At 44.1% G+C, this 24,678-nt stretch overlaps 2 protein-coding genes, 1 long non-coding RNA gene and 1 other non-coding gene across 8 annotated transcripts; 2 read left to right on the top strand and 2 right to left on the bottom strand.

Moving 5' to 3' along the window:
* Positions 1 to 517: 517 nt before the first annotated feature.
* Positions 518 to 3,310, bottom strand: snai1b (snail family zinc finger 1b). The gene is made up of 3 exons (XM_030365715.1): positions 2,985 to 3,310; positions 2,026 to 2,622; positions 518 to 1,584 (listed from the first exon to the last, which is right to left on the bottom strand). The coding sequence occupies exons 1-3, from the start codon at positions 3,058 to 3,060 to the stop codon at positions 1,403 to 1,405; spliced, it is 855 nt and encodes a 284-aa protein (XP_030221575.1). The 5' UTR covers positions 3,061 to 3,310; the 3' UTR covers positions 518 to 1,402.
* Positions 3,311 to 3,633: 323 nt separating this feature from the next.
* Positions 3,634 to 8,020, top strand: LOC115547497 (uncharacterized). Its single transcript, XR_003977378.1, has 4 exons — positions 3,634 to 4,058; positions 6,245 to 6,316; positions 7,458 to 7,570; positions 7,669 to 8,020. It is a non-coding gene; the product is annotated as an uncharacterized LOC115547497 (long non-coding RNA).
* Positions 8,021 to 11,099: 3,079 nt separating this feature from the next.
* Positions 11,100 to 11,171, bottom strand: trnaa-ugc (transfer RNA alanine (anticodon UGC)). The gene has a single exon. It is a non-coding gene; the product is annotated as a tRNA-Ala (tRNA).
* A 2,993-nt stretch (positions 11,172 to 14,164) lies between these two features.
* tp53inp2b (tumor protein p53 inducible nuclear protein 2b) lies at positions 14,165 to 24,059 on the top strand. 5 transcript variants are annotated; one of them, XR_003976206.1, is made up of 5 exons: positions 15,905 to 16,212; positions 18,337 to 18,723; positions 19,451 to 19,994; positions 20,088 to 20,405; positions 21,588 to 24,059. XR_003976206.1 is itself a non-coding variant. In XM_030351943.1 (4 exons), the coding sequence occupies exons 2-4, from the start codon at positions 18,600 to 18,602 to the stop codon at positions 20,341 to 20,343; spliced, it is 924 nt and encodes a 307-aa protein (XP_030207803.1). In that variant the 5' UTR covers positions 14,165 to 14,332; positions 18,337 to 18,599; the 3' UTR covers positions 20,344 to 24,059. The 5 variants fall into 5 exon arrangements, 4 of the variants coding, with proteins under 4 accessions (XP_030207803.1, XP_030207786.1, XP_030207815.1 ...); XM_030351943.1 differs by lacking the exon at positions 15,905 to 16,212 and adding an exon at positions 14,165 to 14,332 and having other exon boundaries at positions 20,088 to 24,059; XM_030351926.1 differs by having other exon boundaries at positions 20,088 to 24,059.
* Positions 24,060 to 24,678: the final 619 nt, after the last annotated feature.

The raw sequence follows: 24,678 nt of genomic DNA, 5'->3' as shown, positions 1-24,678 counted from the left end.
GCTAAAATGCTAACTTGTTGCAAAAGTCTCTGCAGAATGAAGGTGTGCTGTACGGACAATGACAGTAGCTGCCCACCCGATACACACATTTGCAGGGGAAGTTTATTAACTTCCCCCCCCTCTTTGACTCGACCTCCAGCTGGGACCTCTCCCCTGGCAGGAAGATATTCGGAGGAATCCCCCACACGCACAATACAACCCTAAGAACTTGCTAAATGAACTATCCAACTAGGGATACTGGACCCTTTAACCGATTATTTATTTTCCCAGTCTGAGCCTTCACTGCCCATCGCCACAGCAACATGTGCTCAGCGTGTGTGAGCGGTACGACCGCCTGGCAGGTGTGCGCAGGTGTTCCATGCATCACTCAGCATTACACAAACCGGTCTGCACGCACACTCATATTGCCTCCCTGGCCATTGAGAATCTGTCAGAATGAGCCTAATGAACAACGTGGCTGGTAAACCTTGATACAATACAACTGTTGAAACACGATTAATGGACATAGAGAGAGAGGTAGGGTTTTAAAAAAACACTTTATTTACACATGGCTTAAACACAAGGCACTAGTGACAGGAATTATATCTCCCCGTTTATAAAAAAAATGGCATTTAAAAATCTGGTTCAGAACCAATCATATACAGTATAAGCACCGAATCTTCCACTTAGGTTGGGATGTACATCGTGGCAGTTTTCTTTGGTCGATTGTGTCCATCTTCGGCTCGGTGTTAAATTGAAGAGGGAAAATGTGAGGCGAGGAAGACCGGGGCGCACGGAGAGGAGGGTCTCCTGTCGTCAGGCCACAACTAACACATCTCTCTGCACCCCGCCTCCACTGCGCACAATACACAGACAGCTGTCTTAACACACACACACACACACACACGTACAGCTGCTCATATACATGCATGCCATGTATGTAGAGTATGGAGAGGAATGACATCCCCTGTATGCACACAGACATGAACACAGCTGCAAGAGGGCCACAGTCCCGGACCGGCAGGCACCAATGGGGTTTCCTGGGAATTAACTGGATGTCCAGCTGCCCCCGACACACACACACACACACACACACACACACACACACACACACACACACACACACACACACACACACACACACACACACACACACACACACACACACACACACACACACACACACACACACACACACACACACACAGCTTTCAGTTCATTCCTGGCTCCTGGTTGAGCACTGACCAACACCCCACCAAGTGTCTTCTGAGTCACATTCTGTTCTGAGCTCGCCCAGAAACAGGGGGCCATCAGCCCTAGCCAGAGGGCCGGCGACCCAGGAGGGGGGGTGGGGGACGGACGACAGGGGTTGGGTTGTGCATGGAATGGAGGGGGAAGGAGGGCTGGGCAGGGGCTGGTCCTACTACCGGGCCGGGCAGCACCCCGACGCGGTGTGCTTGTGCAGCAGCGACATGCGGCTGAAGGTCCGTGAGCAGGTGGCACACATGTACTTCTTCACCTCCGAGTGCGTCTGCAGGTGGGCGCGCAGGTTGGAGCGGTCGGCGAAGGCCCGGCTGCAGTGCTGACAGGAGAAGGGTCGCTCGCCTGGGTGGGGGAAGGGGGGGCGGAGTTAGTTGTAGGCCTCAGGAACATGTGAGCGGTCGTTAACAGGCCGTCAAAGCAGTAACACCCAGACCCCCATCCTTCCATTTGCCCTTTGTTTTTCTAATGACATGCAGGGTCTACACTAACAATATGCAAAAATAAAAGCTCTCACACTCCTGATTAAATTAGTAAGGGATGATGCGGATTGACTTCACCACCCACTTCTCCCCTGCACACATTCAGGATGCGATTTTATAAAGAAAGGACCCACTCTAAACAATAACATTTGCTCACACTGCAAAAAGAGGCGACACACACACACACACACACACACACACACACACACACACACACACACACACACACACACACACACACACACACACACACACACACACACACACACACACACACACACACACTTTTCTATCTGGGTCTCACCTGTGTGCGTCCGGATGTGGCCCCGGAGCAGCCAGGGCCTGGAGAAGGCCTTGCCACAGGTGGGACACACGCAGGGCAGCGTGTGGGAGCGGATGTGCATCTTCAGGGCTCCCAGGCTGGTGTACTCCTTGGGACAGTGTTTGCAGTGGAAGGATGCTCTGGGAGCGGAGGAAGGGATGGTGGTGGTGGTGGTGGCGGAGGCGGAGGGCTGGCTGGAGGGCAGGCCGTGCACCTCGGGCTCCCCGGCGCTGCGGTGGTGGGACTGGAGGTGGTGGGACTGGAGGTGGTGGGACAGGGCGGGGGCGCTGATGTAGCTCTTGCTGCAGCGGGTGCAGTGGTGCGCGCGCTGGAGGGCCACAGGGCTGGGCGGGTCCGAGGTGCGGCCGCCGTCTTCATCCTCCTCCCCGCTGCTGCTGAAGGGAGAGCTGCTGAGGTCGAGTGGCCCCAGGGGCGAGGAGGATGGGGTGCTGGGGGACACGGGGGCGAGGCCCCCAGGGAAGTTGTCCACACCGCACAGCAGGCCTACGGGGTAGCAGGTCAGGGCAGAACTGTTGGCCCCTGTTGGGAGTTCAGCCAGAGGGTGGCGAGGGAAAACAACTGCAAGCAGAAAAAAAAAAGAAAGGGTCAGGTGGATTTTACTTCACCTAAATGAACAGCTAATCGTATTAAACGGTAAGCCCTTTTTCTGTCTTGGTGTCTCGTTACGGTCAAGCGCATTCAACATAGACGTCACGTGATAAATCGAAGCAGTTCTCATTTAGTCTACATCGATTCTGTTTAAACAAAGATATGCATGATGCCACTGTAACATGATTTGGGAAGTCTAATGTTAAACATAAAATTATTAAAGTGATCGGAAGTCGAATTTACGGAAGTTCTTAGGTTTAGTGATATTCAACACAAATGTGGTAGGCTAATATATAAGAAAACAGATAACAGTAGGCTAATTGTTAACTTACCAGACTGATATTCCAATTCACTGTAATTGGGCTTTTTGTGGGAGAAATACTTCTTTACGAGGAAGGACCGAGGCATTTTGAAAATGTAATGTTGTTCAGACAAAAAGGAGAACAAAAATCCAAGAAGCTGTTCCTCAAGTCCGGAATAAGACGTGCACGAGGAAGCCGACGCCTCAACTTCTGCGTGCAGTAGGTTCCAAAGGTGCTTCCCAATTAGAGAGCCCGTAGTCAACAGCCTGGTAAACCTCTACAAGTTGCACTCTAAATTGGATGTTGTGAAGTTCCCCCCTTCATATAGTGACCAGAGGGGGACGAGTGGGTGGGTGGGTAGATGGGTGTGTAGGAGGGCGCGCAAATCCCCGCCCCGAAGACACCCATTCAGGAAAACAGTGACTGTGAAGTTCTACACGTGTCCAAAATGTTGAAATGTTGTTGCCTAATTAAATGATACACATTTTGTGTTTTGGTATTATTTGTGTCTGTATCAATTCAACTCAAGTGAGAAATCCAAATAAAAAAAGTTAAAATAGGATTAGCCAGGCTACAATATTTTTTTTCTTTTGCAAGTGCCTCTTATTTTTATTTTGATGTTACCTGGTCAAATACAAGCTGCACAGTCATTGATGGTTACTTATTTGCAATGAATTTAAAAGAGCTCTACAGCGTCATCTGTTGGATTCAAATTACACTTGACCAACGCCTCTCTTTGTATTAATTTATTTTCAGAGCCGATTATATTTGCTGTATGTGTATACTATTGTCCACTATTTGGGAAGGGAAACGAATGGTGACGTTTTTAGATCCATAGATCTGTGTTAAAAATAGATAAGTGATATGTTGAGAAAAATGGTTACTTCCTGTGCCGTTGGATTTAGAGGGTCACACACACGGTTCTTTCACTGCTGCATAAAAGATCACGCACTGCAATAATGACTTTAAAAGCAGTTCACGCGACGGGAAACCTCTCGGATGAATGAATGACTTGCTGTTCTCCTTCACGCGGTCACAGCAGGGTTCCGACGAGCCGCACTGATGTGAACAATATGATGGACTCTAAGCTCGTCACTGCCCAAGGTACCGTGAAATGTTACCCCCACCCCCCGTGGTGGCGGTTTTAGGGGTGGCCTGTAGGCACACACGGCTCTACAAATTGCACTTTATTAGTCGACTTTTGTGATCGTGGCTCAAATGTGGATCGGACAGGAGGGAGGTCGATCCCATGAGGTGTCGTCTACCACCTCCGCCAACCTCAATGAAGTTACACAAACTCCTTTGACTCAAAATTATTTATATTCATTGGTATTTGGAGTTTTATAGTATTATAGTATAATACGATATTTCACATAGGCCTACATGTTCCTGCATGGAATGGTTTGGAATTTACCTAGGCATTTTTAAGACATAGGCCTACTTTTCCTTTTAAGTGGTAACGTTAGTTAAGCCCATGTTGATCGTTTTAACAACGTTTTCTGAATAATGTAATGAAAAGAGCAACATTTGGAGAAAGCCAGTATAGTCAGTCAATAGGTAGCCTAGTCTACTTACTATCACAGCAAAAGGGACTCGCTTTCTCAACAATGAGGGCTATCAATTGCCGAATTTGGTTATCTTAAAAGTTGCAAAAGTCCTGATGCAAAACGCAGAATGAATGTATACATTCTTTAAAATGTTATTATACGAAGAAGTGATGCTTCCCCCCTATATCTGTTAGTGTGAGTCTGGCCATGTGTGGATAATCTCATCAGGTCGCAGTCACTGTCTGGGGCCAAATTAGAACGGAATGGTGCGGCCATAAGTGGCCATTTTTAGCGGTGCACAACGACATCAAAGATATATGGTGGTAGAGCTCGGGAAGGGATAATCGTTATGCACCTGTCTAAAGACGCCATTGTTCTGGTCGTGTGGAATGTCACGGCATGCCCAAAAGTTCACACATCGTTAGGAGGCTGGTTGACGCCGACGCCAAGCAGACTGGGGGTCGTGGAGGGCAAGGCTGCTGTAAAAACAAAAGGCGAATACCAAAGACATACGGGAAAGTAGAAGGCCGGCTGCTGTCGGTCTGCATGACACAATATGGGCTGCATTGCTAGGCGTGCTCGAATGTAAAATAACAATGCAAAAAAGATCGACAACAACTGTTTTTAGATCTAGGAATGGTGGCAGGCCTAATAGGTTATAACCGTGTTCGAAGCTAAACTACGCAAGGCCTACTCTGCCGTGCCAGAATTAAGAAGAAAATATCATTAGAAAATCCACCTGTCATGCAACAAGTGAAATAAGGTGAAAGAGGTAAAAACTCCTAATGGTCCCAAATCAGATGTGCTGTTGGGGAGAACATAGTCTGTAGGCCTACTCCTGGGCTAATGGGAGACCTTTATGTGTTCTAACATGGTCTGGGTGACCTTATGACATGCAGACAGACAGGACATTAAATGTGAAATGTTTCTGCTTAGAACAGATGTTCTTTACTCTGGCCTTAGGGAGGAAACATCTCATCTTCCCAGTCACACAGTGACGGGCCTTGAGATTGGCCATCACACCCTTTCATTAAGGTTCATAGTTAAAATAATTATAATAATCATTATGTGGCCTGACATTTAATTATTTTAATGAAATCAATTATTTCGAAAACATTTCATAATTGTAGAACGTAACACAGCTAAACGTGAAACCTTGATTTGTTTCGCTGCATATTTAGGTTGACCTGACTACCCTAACCCTGTTTCCAACGACCATCAGTGATGCAGTGCATCATCCTTATTCAGACAGTTCATTTGCACACAGACACCTTTCCAAAGACACATTTCCATTCAGTACAGGAGTTCTTCTGTGAACCTGCATTTGGATAGGACCTGTTCTGCAGTGTCCGATTGAATGTGAAAGAGAGCAGACTATTCTGTGATTGCCCATCTATTGTCTCAGAGAGTGGTGCTATTTCATTTTCTGTTATTGAAATGTAAAGCAGGGTGGGTGTTTTGCCAGCCTCTACTACGGAAGGCCACTCTCAGAATATCATTGTATATCAAAGTATAGTGCAGCGTTCAAAGTCTACCAGAGACACTGTGAAAATAAGCAGTGGATTAGAATGAATGAATGAATGGATCCACAACCTGCCTTGTTGTTCACAAGTTTGTAAATATGCTTTGTATTACTGATTTCATCCAATGAGTTTTGCAAGCTAACATTTTAGCAGATATCTATCTTTGGATTGGTTGTTTGTGTGATGCCACCATGTGTTTCTGTTGTTTGCATGCATGTAGGTGGAGATGTCTGCAGGCCCAGCAGGGGTGAGATAAGGTTATCCTTCAGGAATGCAGAGCTGCTCGTATGGAGTGAGTACACTCCCATACAGAAGCACCATGTTAGAAAACGGAATACATGTCTTACATGGATAGGATCAACATCAATGATTTTATTCATGCACATTTTCCTGTCGTATTATCAAAATAATCGGATAAACAACCACAGTAAAATGCGGCTTATTATTTTCTTTCCAATGAAACCAAGACTAAAATGCAAATTAATCAAATCCAATATCAGATTTTGAGGTGAAAACAAGAAGCTGTTTTCCACCACAAAATCGCCCCACCCCCCTTCCCCCTTATCTGCTATTTTGGCGGGCAAGGAGACGACAGATGCTTTCTTCAGCGGTTCAAAGTTTGGATCAGTTATGGAGCAGCTTGGCTCGTGTGGGGTAAGTGATGGTCTTAAAGCGGTATGGATGTCCTGTAACGTGATCCCAGGTGATGTGGTTTTAGAGCTGTCTCCAGGCTCACCGCCATAATACCCTACCGACTACATGCTTCTGACCACACTTAAGTGCAGACACAACTCCAGCCCCAATGGGACTGAGAGCTCAATGCGTACGCCTGGTGCACTGAGCATGTCTGAATCAACAGTGCTTCATAATGAGGATGAAGAAAAGAGAGGCATCGGCCCTCTGAGAGAACAAGCCTCCTCACACTGTGCGACTGGGCCAATATGCACCGAATTTGTAGCACGCACACACACACACACACACACACACACACACACACACACACACACACACACACACACACACACACACACACACACACACACACACACACACACACACACACACACACACACACACACACACACACACACACACACACACACACACATTTTTGTGTCTCTTCATTTTCAAGTAGCATCCAATATAATTGAAGTCACTATTTATTAACACAATTTTAGCCCATTCAGAACAATTATTTGAATGCTATGCGATGTCCCCTACCACCGGTATTTAATAGTAATTGTACTACGTCATTATAATCATCATTGTATTGTGAATCATCATGATCACTACTATTGTTATCTTTTATAATTTAAATGATAACTAATGCATAGTAGAAAGAAGAAAAACAACATTGAACTTCTGAAGCCAGGGATCCCTGTGTTCACCTTTTAACTGAATTGACTGTGAGTCCCTCTTCTCTGTTCTTCCAGAGCTCATTTAAGAACAGAGGACTGGATGACTGAGTTCCTCTCTCACTCCGTCAGTGCAGGGCTTCGCAGATTCTCGATCCAAAGGGGATCGCAGGACCATGCACATGCAGCAGGTAATGTCTCCTTCTTGCAAGCGCCGGATGTCATGCCACTTTTCCAAGCGTTTGACATCTGCGGGCCACCACCTTCCTCAACCTGCTCCCCTTCCCAGCCATGTGTCACTGGTGCCAGAGCCATAGGAGGCACCTCACCGCCGTTCAGGCAAGTGTCCTCCACCCACCCGATCGCAGCTCTGAACCTGGGAACGCCGGAGAGAAGAAAGGCCAGCCTCTGCAGGCAGATGGCGCTGTTGCTCCAGAGCGTCTCTGCTTCAGAGTCTTCTGACCGCGCTGTAATGCAGGGGAAGCTTGTGTTCCACCACAGTGAGGTATTGCTTCCAGGTCGATCGCACACAGCTCCACGTCACTCCGATGATATTGATCCACGGTAAAAGGACATAAGAAGGGAACGCTTTCTCTGTGTGTGTGTGTGTGTGTGTGTGTGTGTGTGTGTGTGTGTGTGTGTGTGTGCAGTGGCGGACTGGGGGGGGGGGGGGGGGGGGGGGGGGGCTCAAGAGTGGCGAATACGAGAGAAAGTGCCTTATTGGCTGCCCTTTACATGTGAAAAAAATTATTGGGTGCCCTCTGGTGCCTCTTCATACAATAAATTATGATGATGAGCCCTCTACAAGAAGACACACGCATGTGTGATGCGTGTGTCTGAGATACATTGATGTGTTTTTCATTTCTGAATTATATTATCTGGATACATTTTGGCTAAATATAACAGAAATAACAGAAAAAAGACAGCAAACCACAACAGATTTTTCTGGACCAGATATCACCAGTGATGAGGTTTCCCTCCACACACCAATGGAGTACTTCTATAAGTTTGGGTCAGAAGACATGATTCAGGAACTGATGAAATCCACAAATGAGTACAACTCTCAGAAGAATTGCACATCTGTAAATACTGATACAAGTGATATTCAGAAAGTGATTGGCAGGTGTCTGAAGATGGGCCTAGTGCAGATGGCTGGAGTCCGTATGTATTAGGAGACAGACACACAGTACCCCCATGTTTCTGATCTGATGTCACGCAACAGATTCCAATCTCTGTTGACATCATTACATGTTGTAAACAACTTGAAAGTGTCGGAGACGGAAAAGAAAGACAAACTCCTGGAAACTCAGACCATGGCTTGATTCATTCAGAGAGTAATGCCTGCAGGTGGTACCGGAAGAGCGCAACTCTGAAGATAAGATGATTCATTTCAAAGAGAAATTCATTCGCTTACAACATATACATGGGAGGTGTGGATTTGTTGGACTCATTTGCACCGCTGGGATGTCTACATCTTCTGGCACGCGATTATCCTCGCTGTGACCAAAGCCTGGCTCCTCTACAAGCGGGACTGCAATGCTCACAAGTTGCCTGTGAAAGACATAATGAAGAAGAGACTGTATCAGGCCCTACTAGCATCCTCTCTCATCCTGGTAAGAATGCGTCTCTGCTATTTCACTGTTTATTATATTATATCAATTGAGATACATGTTGACATGTATCTCAATTGATTCTGTTCCAATCCATTTCAGGTGAACACAACTCTCAGCACACCAAAGACGGGGCAACCATCTTCAGGCAATTGGAGCCCATCAATACAGAATGTAACATCAAGGAGCCCTCTGAATGCACTGAAGAGACCATCCCCAGGTGATGGGGGGTCACTAAACGGGGTCCCAACCAAGAGGCCATCGGTACATCCCCCAGCACGCACATATGCAAGTGAAAATCAACAGAGGATGTGGCAGATATTGCACTAATGGATTCAAAACCACCATATGTAGCAAGTGTCATGTTCGTCTTTGCTTTTCAGAGGAAAAAACTGTTTCTGGGACTACCATAGCAAATAAACATGGCTGAACTCTGGGAATGAGACGATATTCAGTTTTGTATTTTTATTTCATAATTATATTTTTATTAAAAAATGACTCCATAAAAAATATGACTGTGTGATTTTTATTCTTGATGTATCCTGCTATGAGTCTAAATAAGCAGTCAACCCCGCAACTGATCCACTAGTTGTTCTGTATATTTGTATAGTAGTACAAATACAGAAATTCTGCTCCCAGCTAGGTCCAACGTTGCAAAATTTATAAAATTTCCTAAAAACGTACTTATAGCGTAAATATAAGATAATTTCTTCATCAGAGGCCTCATACAACAACATTTGAAAGGTAAAAAAAATATGTGAGCCAAATGGTTTGGAAATCTGGACTATTTCTGTGATGAACCACCAGGGGGCAACCTAATACCACAATGAGTGGGACTTAAAGACTGACTTTATGTTCTTACACCGTTGTGTTTTTTTTTTTTTTTGCATTCATAATGATTTTTCTTCAAATGTTGTTCGAGACTAAAGGCCTAAAATATAGTCATAACATTTCCTTAAACTTTGGACCATGTGTCCGTACCCCTTTTTTTTAAAAAAAAATGGATCTACCGTCATCTTTCAAAGCTAATTACAGATCAGCTCTAAACGGATTACTTGTACGAGACATGACCTCACTGGAAAGAAGAAGACCATATTTACCTTGGTTTGTTACAAGGTAGATGTAGAGAAGGGAGGTCCTTTTTCTGGGGAGAACCAGCATGGGTTTGTTCAGTTCAGAAAGGGAATCTTTAGAGAGGCTGAATTCGTTTTCAATACTTTCAATACTTGCAACAGCAGAAGGCAAACAGGTGTTTTAAAACAGTGTTTGTTTCTCTGTAAAGAACCATACAATCATAACTCCTGTTGGATGTTTTTGTTAATCTATGTAGGTTTTCTTCTTTCTTCTTCTGTATTATTAAAATAAATAAAGGTTTCATTACAGTGGTTATTGTGGGAGATTGTGTCTTATCTGGTTTTAGGAGGCAGAGGCACGTGCAAACGACATTTCCCCCCGTCCAGAAAATGTGTGGATCGTGAGGCATGGAACTGGAACAGGGAAAGGTGGCGTGGCGTTTGTGTAAAAAAGTATTTTTAGATCATAATGTGCTTCCCTGAGCAGGCTTACGTGTAACGGACACAGGGAACATCACATGCAGGGGCTTGACCTCAAAGTAGTCTTGTTTCATGGTTAGATAGTGTGTCCCACCAGCACTCTGGCTTGTCTGAATCTAAGCTGACGTTGATGCATGATCACCAGAGATTTTTTCCATTTTAGCTTACTGTACATTTGCGGTGCTCTTCGCAATCCTTTCTTAATAGACATGCCTGGGCCATCGATTTTTTTTCTTTAACAAACTCCACCCCTTCATTATTTTTATGGTAAATGTTTTACTGAACATAACCATTAAGCATATAGCCTGCATAACCTGCACACCATGCAAAATGCGTGTGCTAAATTACATTATTAAAGCTAAGTAGTTGGCTAGTAGGCCTACTGTATTTAATCGTACAGTTTGGGGGGGTTATTTACAGAAGAATCTGAAGAGTAGCCTATTTTCTTATTTAAATACCCTATTCCCCAAAAAAAATTGCTTTGTACAATAGGTTTTACCGAATACAATAAATTATGTCCCAAGATTAAAACAAAAATTGTGGGAAAAATAGTTCCTTGGAGATGCCGGGGATTGAACCCGGGGCCTCATACATGCAAAGCATGCGCTCTACCACTGAGCTACATCCCCAATGTAACTCGACGGAGCAGTTTACATATTTGTACAAATTACGATGAATGTTATTTATATAACCAAGAGATAGTTATTTTTGTCTTGTTTGAGACGAATTTATGTCATCTTCTATTTGACGAGTACGAGTCTGTTCCGTTTAAAAATTAGAATTGAGCATTATGCACACCAACGTATCACGTTAACCAACGCGTCATCCTGCGGGGAAATAGGATTTATTGAGTCCTACATATTTTCTAATCCGTCATAATCAATTCAAACATTCATTTGAAACTCACCTTCCACCCAAGAAATGGTCAACATTTAAGGGTTTAATATAGATTAAACAGTGTCATTTTAGTCATAGGACAAGTTCATTTTGGGTCGAGTTGAGAAACAGAGCATGGTGGTTCATTTTCCATCCAGAATCCAGACTTGACAAGGGAGATTAGACCTGCTATAAGTGCTATCTATATGAGCTCATCAGTTTAACCATATGGCAGAGAAGAAGCAAAAATGACTATCTTTGCTGCAAACATAAACTTGCATCATCCATGATAATCTTAATCCGTGGGGATGGTTTAAAATAGGCCACTTTCGAGTGTGAAAGCAGGACTGTCCTCTCCTCTTTCCCCTCTCTTTCTCTACTCTCTCCACTCTTCCTTCTCCCCTCTCCCCTCTCTCCCAAACCAGTAATAGCATAGTCCGTCCCGTACTGTTTTCCAGTGCACCAGTGCCAAGGACACTGCTCCCAGGCCTTGTTTGCTCTAGCCTTGTAAGGACCCAGTGTGAGGGACGGCCAAGCGCTTAAGGGCAAAACAGGGCTGAAGAGCGGACCAGGGTTTGTTGAGGACAAACAAGACTCTGTTGTCCCTAACACCTTGATAAAGAAATTCAGCTAATTATACAATACAATGCAATGCTCTCTGCCTCGCTCTCCCTCTCTCTCTCTCTCTCTCTCTCTCTCTCTCTCTCTCTCTCTCTCTCTCTCTCTCTCTCTCTCTCTCCTCTCTCTCTCTCTCTCTCTTTCTCTTTCTTTCTCTAAGTCTCGCTCCACCTGCAGTCACTTTTCAGCAGGTCACCTATATCCCAGATGCAAAGAGGACACTCCAGATCTCTGCAGCTGTGTTGATTAAGTCTACATACAGATCAACCCAGAGCTTGCTCTAGAAAATATCTTATCCTCTTATCCTTTGTTCACAATGTTCTAACTGGTAAGGGTTATCAGTTCGTTACCGTCGTAGATCGCACCCTATGAGGATAAGGCCTTATTGGCTTTCAATGTGCATTTGAGTTTGACATTTCCTCTGACAAATCACTTTTCACTGAAAAAAAACATCATAGATTACTTTTATAAGCTCTTTACCGAACATAATCTGAACATGTTTGTTGGACTGGACCATAACATCCGAAGAAGCCCCAGTAAGGTCTGGACAGGGATCAAGCATGATTCGTTATTATAACATAATACATACAAATATCATGAAGTAAATATATTATATCATTTGCATCACATGTAGACATGGAGCAGACTCTTTTATCCCAAGTGAGTTTGGAGGCAATCAAAACATACAATCAAAAGTAAAGGATTCACAACAACAAAAAGGTTGCCGCACAGTTTTAAACAGCAAATGACGCACATGACGCCTGTTGCTGTATGGCATGGGCCAAAACGTGGCCTTTTTTGCGGTATCAGCTGTGAGCTGATGGAAAGGGAGAGTTCCTCTGACAGAGAGAGGCCAGCCAGAGGCCCCTGGTCTATCAGCTGCCACAGGGATCTTATCGTCTGGCTGCAGGGGGTTCAAGAGGGGACAGAGAGGGCCCAGCAGAGAGCCAAGAAAGGGGCACCAAAATAAAAGCGTGTGCACACGGGTTCGTCACTGTGACATCGCTAGTTTGCAAACAAAATGGCTACACGGAAACTGATTATGACTAAATTAATAACAATGCTTGGGGTGGAGAAGGGATTCCACCAAGACAGGTTTTTTACTTTCAGCACACGCCTTAAAACACGGAATGCTATTATAAGCCAAATCCAAATAACTCAAGACTTGTGATGGCCCAGTGATACTATACAGGCCTAATGCAATGGTGAACATCCCAGTTTAATTCACGAAACACCTGGGCCCTTTCCTTTAGCTATCATTGGCCTTATCTTCCAAGTGTGCTCAGGAGGAGAGGTGGTCTACAAACAGGCCTTCACAGTCGTCATTTCCAGCCCCGCCTTTTCCTGTGTTGACAAACAACAGCTGTACTGAGGGGTGTGGCTGGTGAGACACGCTGCATGCTACTCACATGCCGGGTCATCAAGAGCACGGAGCAGCATTCCACCCTGGATCAGCTGTTGGGTTGTGTGGTCCGGAACAGACAAAGACAGAGAAACAGACAGAGACACAGACAAAGGCATACACATACAGACACACACACACACACACACACACACACACACACACACACACACACACACACACACATACACATACAGACACACACACACACACACACACACACACACACACACACACACACACACACACACACACACACACACACACACACACACACACACATACACACATACATACACAGACACAGACATAAACACAGTCACACAGACATACACACACTCACACAAACACACACACTGCTGTGACCTCTCCCCTAGTGCTCAATGCACCCTTGAAAAGGGTAGGAATCCTGTTTGAAGCCCTGTACCAACATGCCTGTGTAAAGGTAAAGGTCACATCAAAAACAAGTGATAGCCCTGCAAAACGACATGACCCCTTCCCAGCAGGTGTCCTCAGACTAAACCCCCCGGAGCAAGTGATGTGAGGTGAAGGTGCTTACTTATGTCATAAGGTGGCCATGACATAGGTAAACACGTCTCTGCGTGTCATCCTGGTGTGTTAATATTCTACTCCGCTGAGCATTGAATAATCCATGACCTTTCTTCTCTTGTGAATATCCCAATCCTTTTACAGATATGAATGCTTTTAACTCTGAGCATGGCAAGATATAGACACGATTTAAAGGTAGGACAGCGACTGGGACTCCGTTCTGATCCGAAACACCAACATGAAGAGCATGACAGGGTGTCCTGGCTAAAGGTTGGTCTGCACTGAGGTACTGGGGCAGGAATATGATCATAACGCAGAGAGGACGATATATGCATGCGTTTTTGGGTAAGTTGCTTAGCACCTGGTAACTGTATAGCACAAAAACCTTATCATCTTGCTCTGAGTGAGCTCCTGTTGCAACTTTGTATTTAGTCGCTGAACTCAAGTCTCTGTCTGACTCCCTCTCCCTCTCTCTGACTCTCTGACTCTCTCTCTCTCTCTCTCTCTCTCTCTCTCTCTCTCTCTCTCTATATATATATATATATATGACTCTCTCTCGCTCGTTCTCTTTCTCTCTCTGACTCCCACTCTCCCACCCTTATCTATTTTCCTCTGGTGAGGTCACAAGTTTGAAAAACAAGTAGAAAAAATATGCTGAGTAAGTAGTCTATGTATGCGTGTTTCCAAAGATAAATTTATCTTTGGAAATAAATGCGTGGCTATTGGTGCTCATGACATTGACCACTCTTGCATAGTTAATAATAATGCACATAATACCCCCCCCCCCCCCACACACACACACACACACACACACACACACACACACACACACACACACACACACACACACACACACACACACACACACACACACACACACCCTTCCGTCCCCGTTCCAACAAACACACACAAACCAATCATACACACATTCTCTATGCGCCACAACGGACCACTGATGATTCACCAGTTAGCTGTGTCTTTAAATAATGGGACACTAGTAGCGACGGATTATTTGTGGGACAGCCTGCAGATGGTTTTCTATCTCCTACCTTGATTGGCTCCTCGAGTGCTGCATTCAGAAGATAAAGCTTTTCTCATTGGCTGGCCTGGTTTGACGGACAGTCGGAGGGCCCAGCAGATGTGGAGCAGAAAATGGAAGACGGCGAAGGGGAGGGGAAAGTTATTATTTACAAATTAAATTCGAAACCTACACTTCGAAGATTGCACTACTGAGGCGCTATTATGTTTGACAATGAAGCTGTCATGGTTATAAACCACGGGGACAGCAACGGTATTTACATAGATGGAAATATCCTTCATCACTAGCAATCAAATAAAGGCCCATGTTTGCTCAAACTATTTAATGTTTCCCAAGTATGCAATAAACCTCCGCGTTGAAGCATTATATTGTTCCATTGATTTAACTATGTATAACGATAAATCATGTGATATAGGGATGGAACCAATTGAAGAAGGCTTAAATGGAAATGTACAATTTCGTAGTTGAGTTGCCTTTATGTAGGCCTAATAAAGCCGGAGCTTTGGTGGTTATGTGTTGAACTGTTGGATCAATTCAGCTCACGATTTCAATTAAGAATGCAATCATGTAACGATACTTTTTGCAAACTAACTTAACAACTAACCCATTTTTTTTTTTATTAACAACAAACCCTTATATTCTCTGATTTAACAACCCCCCGTACACGTTTGCCTTCTGCCAGTCTATACCATGAACATCATCCGTTTGTGGGAAAAGTCCGAGCTTCAATCTGGGTGCAGGGTGACAGCTCGTTTCTCCCAACCCCCACTCGGTTGCTATAAAGAGGCCCGGTTTGCGTCTTGTGTAATATTCTGATAGGTCGAACCGTGAAGGGGGCGGGGAAAAGGGCGTTTCAGAGTGTATTGTGATCTCACAATCAGCTGTTTTGTACGTTCTACATTCTGATCCGAGGATCAGCTGGAGGCGGCAGTAAACAGAACAGAACGTCGATCTGCAGGGAATAAACGAAAAATAGGAAAGCTGCAGATGTTTTGATCTGAAGAGAAACGTCGGTGTAAAATATTGCATGAAGTCCTTCTTCTGAGAAGAAAGCCATTTATTTTTTTATTATAGTGTTATAACTACCTCACTTAAAGGCTACCTAAAGCTATGCTTTACGAGTTGTTGTCGTTTCTACTTTGTGTGTGAGATCACGTTTACAACTTGAATTATATTACAAAGGCAGGTAAGATGTTCCTTTACTTTTTTACTCGATTACGTTTGGTGTTGCATGATTATGGTCAGGTTGAGAGCTAAAGTGGTGTCAAACTACAACTGTTTTGTGCACCCTTCTCGGGCCTAAAAATATATCAGATGTGGCCCACAAGCATAACACAAAACGCATAAATGGACGACACAACAGTAGTATGCCTGTTTACAGTTGTTGACTGTCGACAGTTGCTGATGTGTTTATCGTTGCATCGTGTAGGCTGTGGATCAAGAGATTCGCTTGTCGTCTTTCTCAAAGCAATGATGTCTTTGAGACGCTTCAGTGATCTATATTCCAGTCTCTCAAAATATAACAACCCCCGACCAATCCTTCTATTGGGGATCGCACTGAATATATTGTTCAATCAGGTCTTTGGCGAGTGTTGCTTTATCACTCATAATATGCTCTAATTTCACAATCGAGCGATTACGTTATGGCTATGAAATCCCCATGGCATTATCTATGTATTCCGTGATTGCTATGCAGCTGAGCCAAACTGTCATTGCTTTGACCCTTAGCTGAAAGCTTACAGGATAATTCATGGTTAACCTTAATAGCCTAAAGACTTGAATAGGCCTACAGGCCAGATTTCCCCCCAAGAAGTCTCTAGAATTTCTTTACATATAAAAATGTAAACATTGGCTGCTGGATGCAGTCTTTTTTCCATGACATATGTCAAGTGATTTCACTGTACATAGAAATATGCTTGAATCGGTTTATTCGGTATTATTCAACAGAGAAAACGACGGGTAGTGTAGTAAGGGTCTGTACTTTCGCCATCAACCCTAAATTCGTTTTTTTTTCCTCTTGCTTTTTCCCTTTTTCTCTTGCCGCTCGGTGGGCTAACCATTATACTGTATATGAGGCAGAGCCTACTTGCAGCTTCAGTGACGTGGATTTGTTTCGTCACTGAAGTCTTGTTTTTATTTTTTACCCACCCCCCACCCTCCCTTCCTGCGCACATATGCTCCTCCCAGCGTTAAAGGGGCAGGCTGGGAGCTCTGAACATAACTGGAATTCAATAGGATTTTAGGGGGCTAGGGAGCAGAGAAATAAGAAACGTTTTTTCGATTTTTTTAGTGCAGGGTCCTCTTATTTTCAGAAATTCATCTGTTATTGATCCTACACCAAACAAACGTATGCTCTCGGAATACGATTATTTTTTTATTTAATTGCGATTACTGCTGCTCTTCATAAACTGTTCTGTTTCATTTCTACCCAAGAGTTTAGACTTCACTGACCTTCCAACATGGTCACATTACCTTTTTGCAATATTAAATAACTTAAAATAGATACTTTAGCAGAAAAAAACTCTGTATCAATGCGTGTTTATTCAAGGATATTATTTATTAATTGTATTCTTGGTAAACGATGCTCTCTGCCTGAGGAACTAATAAACTTCCAGAAGGCGAAACTGCCTACGGCCTACTTGACACTGCTGCTAAAGAGACTTGCCCTGTTGTCAGTGTCACCATGGCGACCAGTCAAATAATTGCAGGAAGTCTCACTTTTCAGACAAGCGTCCATGTACGTCTCTTCTTTCAAACTCCCCAAACCGCTTCACCAAACATTCACATAACCTTTTCATACAGACAGACCGTACATATGGTCTTGTACAGCCCAGGACTGTTAAGATGGTTTGGTCTTGACCTCTATGTTATGTGTAACCCGAAACGGTTCCACCAGCTGTGTGAAGTTATATCATCATGTTGGGATCTAGGCCAGGTCTTTTGCCTCATTTATTTCTGCCCTTGTCCCTCATTCTTATATGGTTTTCACTGTAACTGGACTTCCCTTCTCTTTATTGGTCTCAACAAGGGCTTATTTTTGTTGGCCTATACATACTTTTTACTCTGCTACTTTACAATGTTTGTCAAAATTCAAGAAGGGATGGACGGTTTTCTAATTATTCTTATTATTTTCAATCCAATGTTCTTTCAATGAAGGTAAATGTTTCTTCTGTTTGATTTGTTATTTGTTGTATTGCATTGAGCCTTGGGCCATTATATTTCAGCGAATAGACAGCTGAGCAGTGGAATAGACTGTCTAACATCTCTTCTCCATAATAACAATCTTCCTCATCCCCTCCTCTTTCTTCAGGCCTTTGCTTCAAAACCAAGTGAAACCTTACATTTGCACTACGGAAGCCTGCACACTCCTGTCCAGCAAGCACAGGGATCCAGCAGCGGAGCAAGCTTAGGAAACAAATTAAATAAATATATCAAACACAAGTAACAAGCAACAAAATTGGTTAATAAATAAGACCAAAAAAACAAAAGGCAGCTACAGCTTTGTTTAGCGGATCAAAAACCAAGAGACATCAGAGGGCCCGGGTCCATCGGACAGCAGGGAGAGCAGCAGCCATGTTCCAGCGCCTGAGCAGTCTGTTCTTCGGAGAGGTGGAGGAGGTGGCCGCCGAGCTGAAGGGGGAGAACCCCTGTGTGACGGAGGCAGACGAGGAGGGCTGGATGCTGGTCAACTTGCCTGGTGAGTCCCCCCTCCCACCACCCAAGCCCTTTCAATTCAACCAGCATCCACCCACCACCACAAGGTTGGAGGGGTCCTGTGAAAGCGAATGTCAAAGCCACCGCACGTTTAAAAAAAAGCTATTGATGGGCAGGAGTGACGGAAAGGGGTGCATAACGGGTTTTAATTCAGAGGAGTGCTATCTCACACTATTGCTACCATTCGGTCAGTGTTGTTTCTCTCTTGTGATGGAAGTGGATGTGATTGTCTGTGAAAATCCACCCCTCCCCTCTTTGTTTATGATCACAATCATGACAAAGGTAATATATCAATATATTTGCATAAATTTGCAAATAATGTTTTAGGCCCTTTAGTAAAAAGCCATTTTAATGATCCTTGCAGTTTAAACATACCTCTCAAGACAAACATTATGTCAAGGACATAACAAAGAGGAGCTTAGAGGGTACACATAACTAATGATATGATTCTTACGTTTATGTTCTGTGTTGTGTCCTTACCCAATCCTCCCCCTACCAATTTTTATTCATACAACCTCACATTCCCCACACTGGTTTGTGTGTGTGTGCGTGTGTGTGTGCGAACGTGCCCCACTTAAAATTGTCCCCTCATGCCCTGCATGGCTTTCTCAAACCTTATGCATCAAATTATGCAATACGCCCGCCCTCCCCTAAACACCATTCCTCGATTGGTCAAACCATCCCTGATCTGCCCCTCGTCGTGCTCTCAGTGGAAGGTGATTGCACGATCCCGCTTGAGTGTGAGCGGGTGGTACAATCATGTCCGGGCAACGTACAACCGAACCGTCAGGACAACATGCAAACGACACTCGCAGAGACCGAGTGGCCCCGCCCACCTCTCAAGCGTCGCAGGACACACAGGGGCCGGGCGCGAGAGCTCGAGACGCCGCTAGGCCCGTGTGCCAAGTCCCGGCCCCGGGTCTCGGGGGCCTCGACGCCCGGGACCCTGTCCAGACGGGCCGAAGGGTCGGCGCTGTCCGCGTCCCCCGGATCCGGGCGTGAATGTGGCGGCGGTGGGGGTGGTAGCAGTAGCACAGGCTCGGAAAGAGGCTGCATGGATGAGAGTTGGTTTGTCACCCCTCCCCCCTGTTTCACTGCAGAGGGCGCCACTGCCGAGGCCAGCCCCATGGAGGACCTGCTCATCGAACACCCGAGCATGTCCGTCTACGTCTCCCCCAACAACCTCTCCATGGTCTCCAACGGCAACCTTTCCGTGGTGGGGGAGGAGAGCGTGAGCCTGGCAGGCAGCATGAGGTAGGAGCTCGGACACCGCCTTGAAACAAACGTTGATGCCGTCTCTTTGGTCAGCGCGTTAACCATCCCCCTTCCACCGCCCCCACAATGCAGCAGGGTAGCCGACCAGCCCGCCGCTCCCGCCATGCCCACCAGGGCGAGCCGTGGAGCCGCTGCCCAGGCCGGAGCCCTGGCCAAGGTCACCCAGGTGGCACGGGTCCAGCGCGGGAAGGCACGCATCGAGAGGCGCCACCTGGGTCGCAACCGCATCCAGCGCCAGAACCGCGTCAGGGAGCAGGTTCCACGCCACGCCGCACACGCCAGAAACACCTTCCTTCACCAGCCCGGAAACCGCAGCGTCTGCCATTAGTCCTCGCCGGGGAGGGCCGTTTACTCTGAAGGCATTTCTAGATCATAGTCACACCCAGGGTACGCATACATGCTGTACAAGGTCATTCACATACAGAAGATGGGACATCAACACGTTGCACCTAGACAGATACACCCCAGGCTCTGAAGGCTTAGTCACAAACTGCTACATTGTCACCCCGAATTAGCACTAGCTTCATTCACCCAATACAAATATTCTGAGTTAATTTTTCTTCTCTTATATAAAACATGATTAGGAATGTAATACAATGTTTAAAGTCACTGTAGATCTGCAAAACAACAAATATAAATATGAATGTCCCCGGACTTTAATAAAATAGTGCTATATTAGTTTGTTCTCAATTTACCCTGCAACTGAAACCTAAAGGATGTTCATTTACAAAATATTTTTTATTTTATTTTATCCCAGATATTATTGTTTACGATTGGTGGTAGTAGTTATATTAATTCTAAGAAAAAATTAAGGGTGTACTTTCTCTGTTAATCAGAATTAATTTTGTACAGTAAAATACATTAGATTGAATAATGTAATGAAGTTGAGATTTAATGGGATTGTACCAAAACCTCATTCTCTTTTTGTTTTTGAGAGTAAGAGGGATGTACCACTATGTAGCAAGTGAGGAGGAAATGCCAGAAATTTGCTTCTCTTGTGTTGGACTGGCCTCTTCTCATGATAATATATCACGTTATATTAGAAAAAGAGAAGCTGAGATGAAAAAGAGGTAGTCAATTTACTAATCTGAAACAACCGTTGGCATTTCACCTCTTATCGCTGTTTGAAAGATATAAGCAAAGTAGAGGATGGGAAGAGGATGAACAAAAATACAATGAGTTGCATTAGTTGATACTGCAAGAGGAGGGTGTGGTTAGATAAGGTAGATAAAGTAAGTGTATTGTGGCTCTCTGTGCAGCCTATGAGTTAACAACCTTGTTAATGAGTCTGTGTGATGACATCACTATAGGAACCAGCAAGTGGCATAGGATTAATAACAATAACAACCAGCACATTAATAAGGTGGTTTCTAAAACATAATAACTAGCATGATGTCACCATGAACTCTTGTTTTCTGTGTCTGTAAGAGACGTATAAGATATACTTGACAAAAGCTTTGACCAAATGTAAGGCTCGTGGCATGGCAGGAGGCTACAATGTAGGGCAGGGTAAAGGAGGTCCAGAGTGGTATGGAGGGCAGTTTTATAACATTGTTTTCTGTTCATCATCTTTCATTCGTTCTCCGTTGGATGTCCAAGGATATTCAAAACTTTACACATTCTTTCCCCCTGTGAAACACGGAAAGTACACTTTTAATTAACGTTATTTTAACCGAATGAACTGAAAAATCATCTGTGAGGAGGGTGCTTCCAGAAAGATTTTTTTTTTTTTTAAAAGCCCAGCACATGTCATCCCAGTGGTGCGCGCGTGTTGTTAATATTGTGACATCCGTGAAAACACAAAAAGAACTCCCTTACCACTGCAGACAAACACAATGCTTAGGATGATGACGATGAGAAGAAACATGAGATTATCCGCCCCTGACACACACACACACACACACACACACACACACACACACACACACACACACACACACACACACACACACACACACACACACACACACACACACACACACACACACTTGATCAGGCTGTCCTTCATTGGTGACAGGCTCTCTCTATTTTTTTCTTTTGCACTTTTGGCTTCTCTCTCTCTCTCTCTCTCTCTCTCTCTCTCTCTCTCTCTCTCTCTCTCTCTCTCTCTCTCTCTCTCTCTCTCTCTCTCTCTCTCTCTCTCTCTCTCTCTCTCTCTTTCTCTCTCTCTCTCTTGTTCTCTATCTCTCCATCTCTCTCACAACACACATCTTTTTAGCTCCTTTCTCTCTCTTACAGCACATTTAGCCGTAACAGGGTCCACCTGACCAAGCTAACTGATATATATATTCAAACAACAATAGTAAACGATGGTGCTGAAGTGTATATGAATATATACCAATGTAAATTATTTGAGACATGGATGTAAGTTTGCACTGTTATACATTTGTGAGTCAAATTTATAGTTGTGTGCAGTGTGCTTGTTGATTTATTTTCAGTTTTTTTATTTTAATTAAACTGTCTGTAAGAGAGAATGTTTCATAACATGCTAAATCTAAAAAATTCACAAAAAAAGATTATATATGGACAAAGGTATTTTATTTGTCTCTGTAAATAACCTGTCATGCTCCTATATGTCAAGCCTGTCATGATTTCAGTCCACATAGGGGTTTCCAACATGACTGGAGGGAATCCTCTCTCTGCCTCACCTCTACTATCTATTTCCATGGCCAAAAGTGGGTTTCACTCCACTTTCAAGTCCTGCATTGAGCTTTGGGAACATGGCTAGGTTCACAGTATTTGTGCCATAAGCAACCACTGCCCCCTAGTGGAAGACAAAAAAAGGACAATAGGCCTCCTGCTTTTCTGGAAGCGGTGGTAGAGGATTCGTTGACATAATGATTGAGTTGGAGGATTCCTTCAGCTAGTTTTGGAAATTACCGTCCCTTTCCAGTTCTTTCGAGACATATAGGCCTATATTTTATTTTACCTCGTCATCACAATCTACAAACTTTAAACAAATGTTTTATTCAGAATAATTTATGATATAATTATTAATATTATATATTTGTCTTTTCTTTAGTTTATGAATGTGTCATGTGTCTCAACAGTCCAGTGGCTCAGTGGGTTGGACACTGATGTACACGCCCACAACCTCAAAGATCTCCATTTATTATTTTTAATGCTGCCTTAATCCCTACGAGGGTTTCTATCATGATTGTGCCTCGGAGGTTAACAAGCTGTGCCTGTGGTGTATGAACAGAAAGCTGTCACACAGAAAGAATGAAAAAAATCAAAGGCAAAGACGAGGAGAGATCACAAGTGGGCGTGGGTGCTTTTTACCATCACAGAGAGCTACCACTATGTTCTGTTTTATTCATTTGTTTTTTTTCCCCCTTTCTCTTTCCCCTTCCTCACCAATGTAATGTTAACGAAGGGCGTTGTGTGCAGTGTGGTGTTTGTTTAGTGGAAGGCTAGGTTCTGTCATCCAATACTACGGGGAAGAAAGTGGTTGCTCACAAGTGGGTTGAACCAATGAGGTGTGAGAGATGTGTGCGTGTAGAGAGGAAGAGAAGGTCAGAGGTAAATCATATTCAAACATAAGTATCTGCAACAAAATAAATCAAATTAAAAAACATACAAAGGAGTAAGCTTGTAGTTTACAATATAGTTATTAGAAGAGTTGTTCACATTGTAAGATGTTTTAAAAAATAAAAGGGTTGAATGTCTGGGGAGTTTTATATATGTATGTTGCGCCCTGAAATGATGGCAGCTTCAAAACATGTCAGGGTTCACGCCCCGTGTCACATCTAATAGAGTACACATCTCCCCAATAAAAAAACGACAAATAGACCTACAAAATTGGTGTATCTGATATCTGTGGTGATTGTGCCTTTCACTATTTCTGCATGGTTTTTGTGATGTACTGAACTTCCCTTGACCCGAAAGGACAGTCGTCCATTGACAGGCGAGACCTATGCAAAACCAACGGATGGGGTTTTCAAGCATCCATTTAGAAAACACAGGTACCCACCAAAAAAAAAAGAAACTAAAGAAAATTTAACAAAAACAAAACAACAATAAATGCTCAAGCTCAAACCTGAATTGTGTCTCTCTATTTTTTCGTGCAAGGAGAATGCAGTGAAGAAAGATGGGATTCATAACCACTTCTACCTATTTATCAGTTTTTTTATCTATCCACCACCATTCATTAGTGTCGATTCTATTCGGCCGCCTGTTTAGATCCGGCCTTGGTCAAAAGTCCCAGACCTTATGGTCATTGAAATTCAAAATAAATTTGCCCCTAAAATTCCACTCACTTGAAATGTTCTGAAAAGTTAGCAGGAGCATAGTCCAGAAACGGCCTTGCATCGATCCATCCACCATCCATCGTCCGTCGACCCAGCATCCATTCACCCAATTTCCTTCCTTGCAACTCTGCTTGAAAGGAATTCAGTGAAACATACACATAGCCTATACTAAACACAATTTCAAATATTTGGCCTGACCAACGCTAATTTGAGCGTTGGAAATTCGTTTCCCTGAAGAAGATAGCTCAAATTGTAAGAGGAATTCATACTTTGCACGAGACGTCAAGACGACTGGCTGGCGGGCAAGAACAACGTTCTCTAGCAACTTAGTAACCTAATCAAGGATCTGCCAGGACGTCGCCAGTTTTACCGTACGAACGAAAGTTGGTATTTTGAGGTGAAAACGATATGCC

Source organism: Gadus morhua, chromosome 1 (assembly GCF_902167405.1).
Source record: "Gadus morhua chromosome 1, gadMor3.0, whole genome shotgun sequence".
Classification (NCBI taxonomy): Eukaryota; Metazoa; Chordata; class Actinopteri; order Gadiformes; family Gadidae; genus Gadus; species Gadus morhua.
This window is presented reverse-complemented; position numbering and strand designations above follow the sequence as displayed.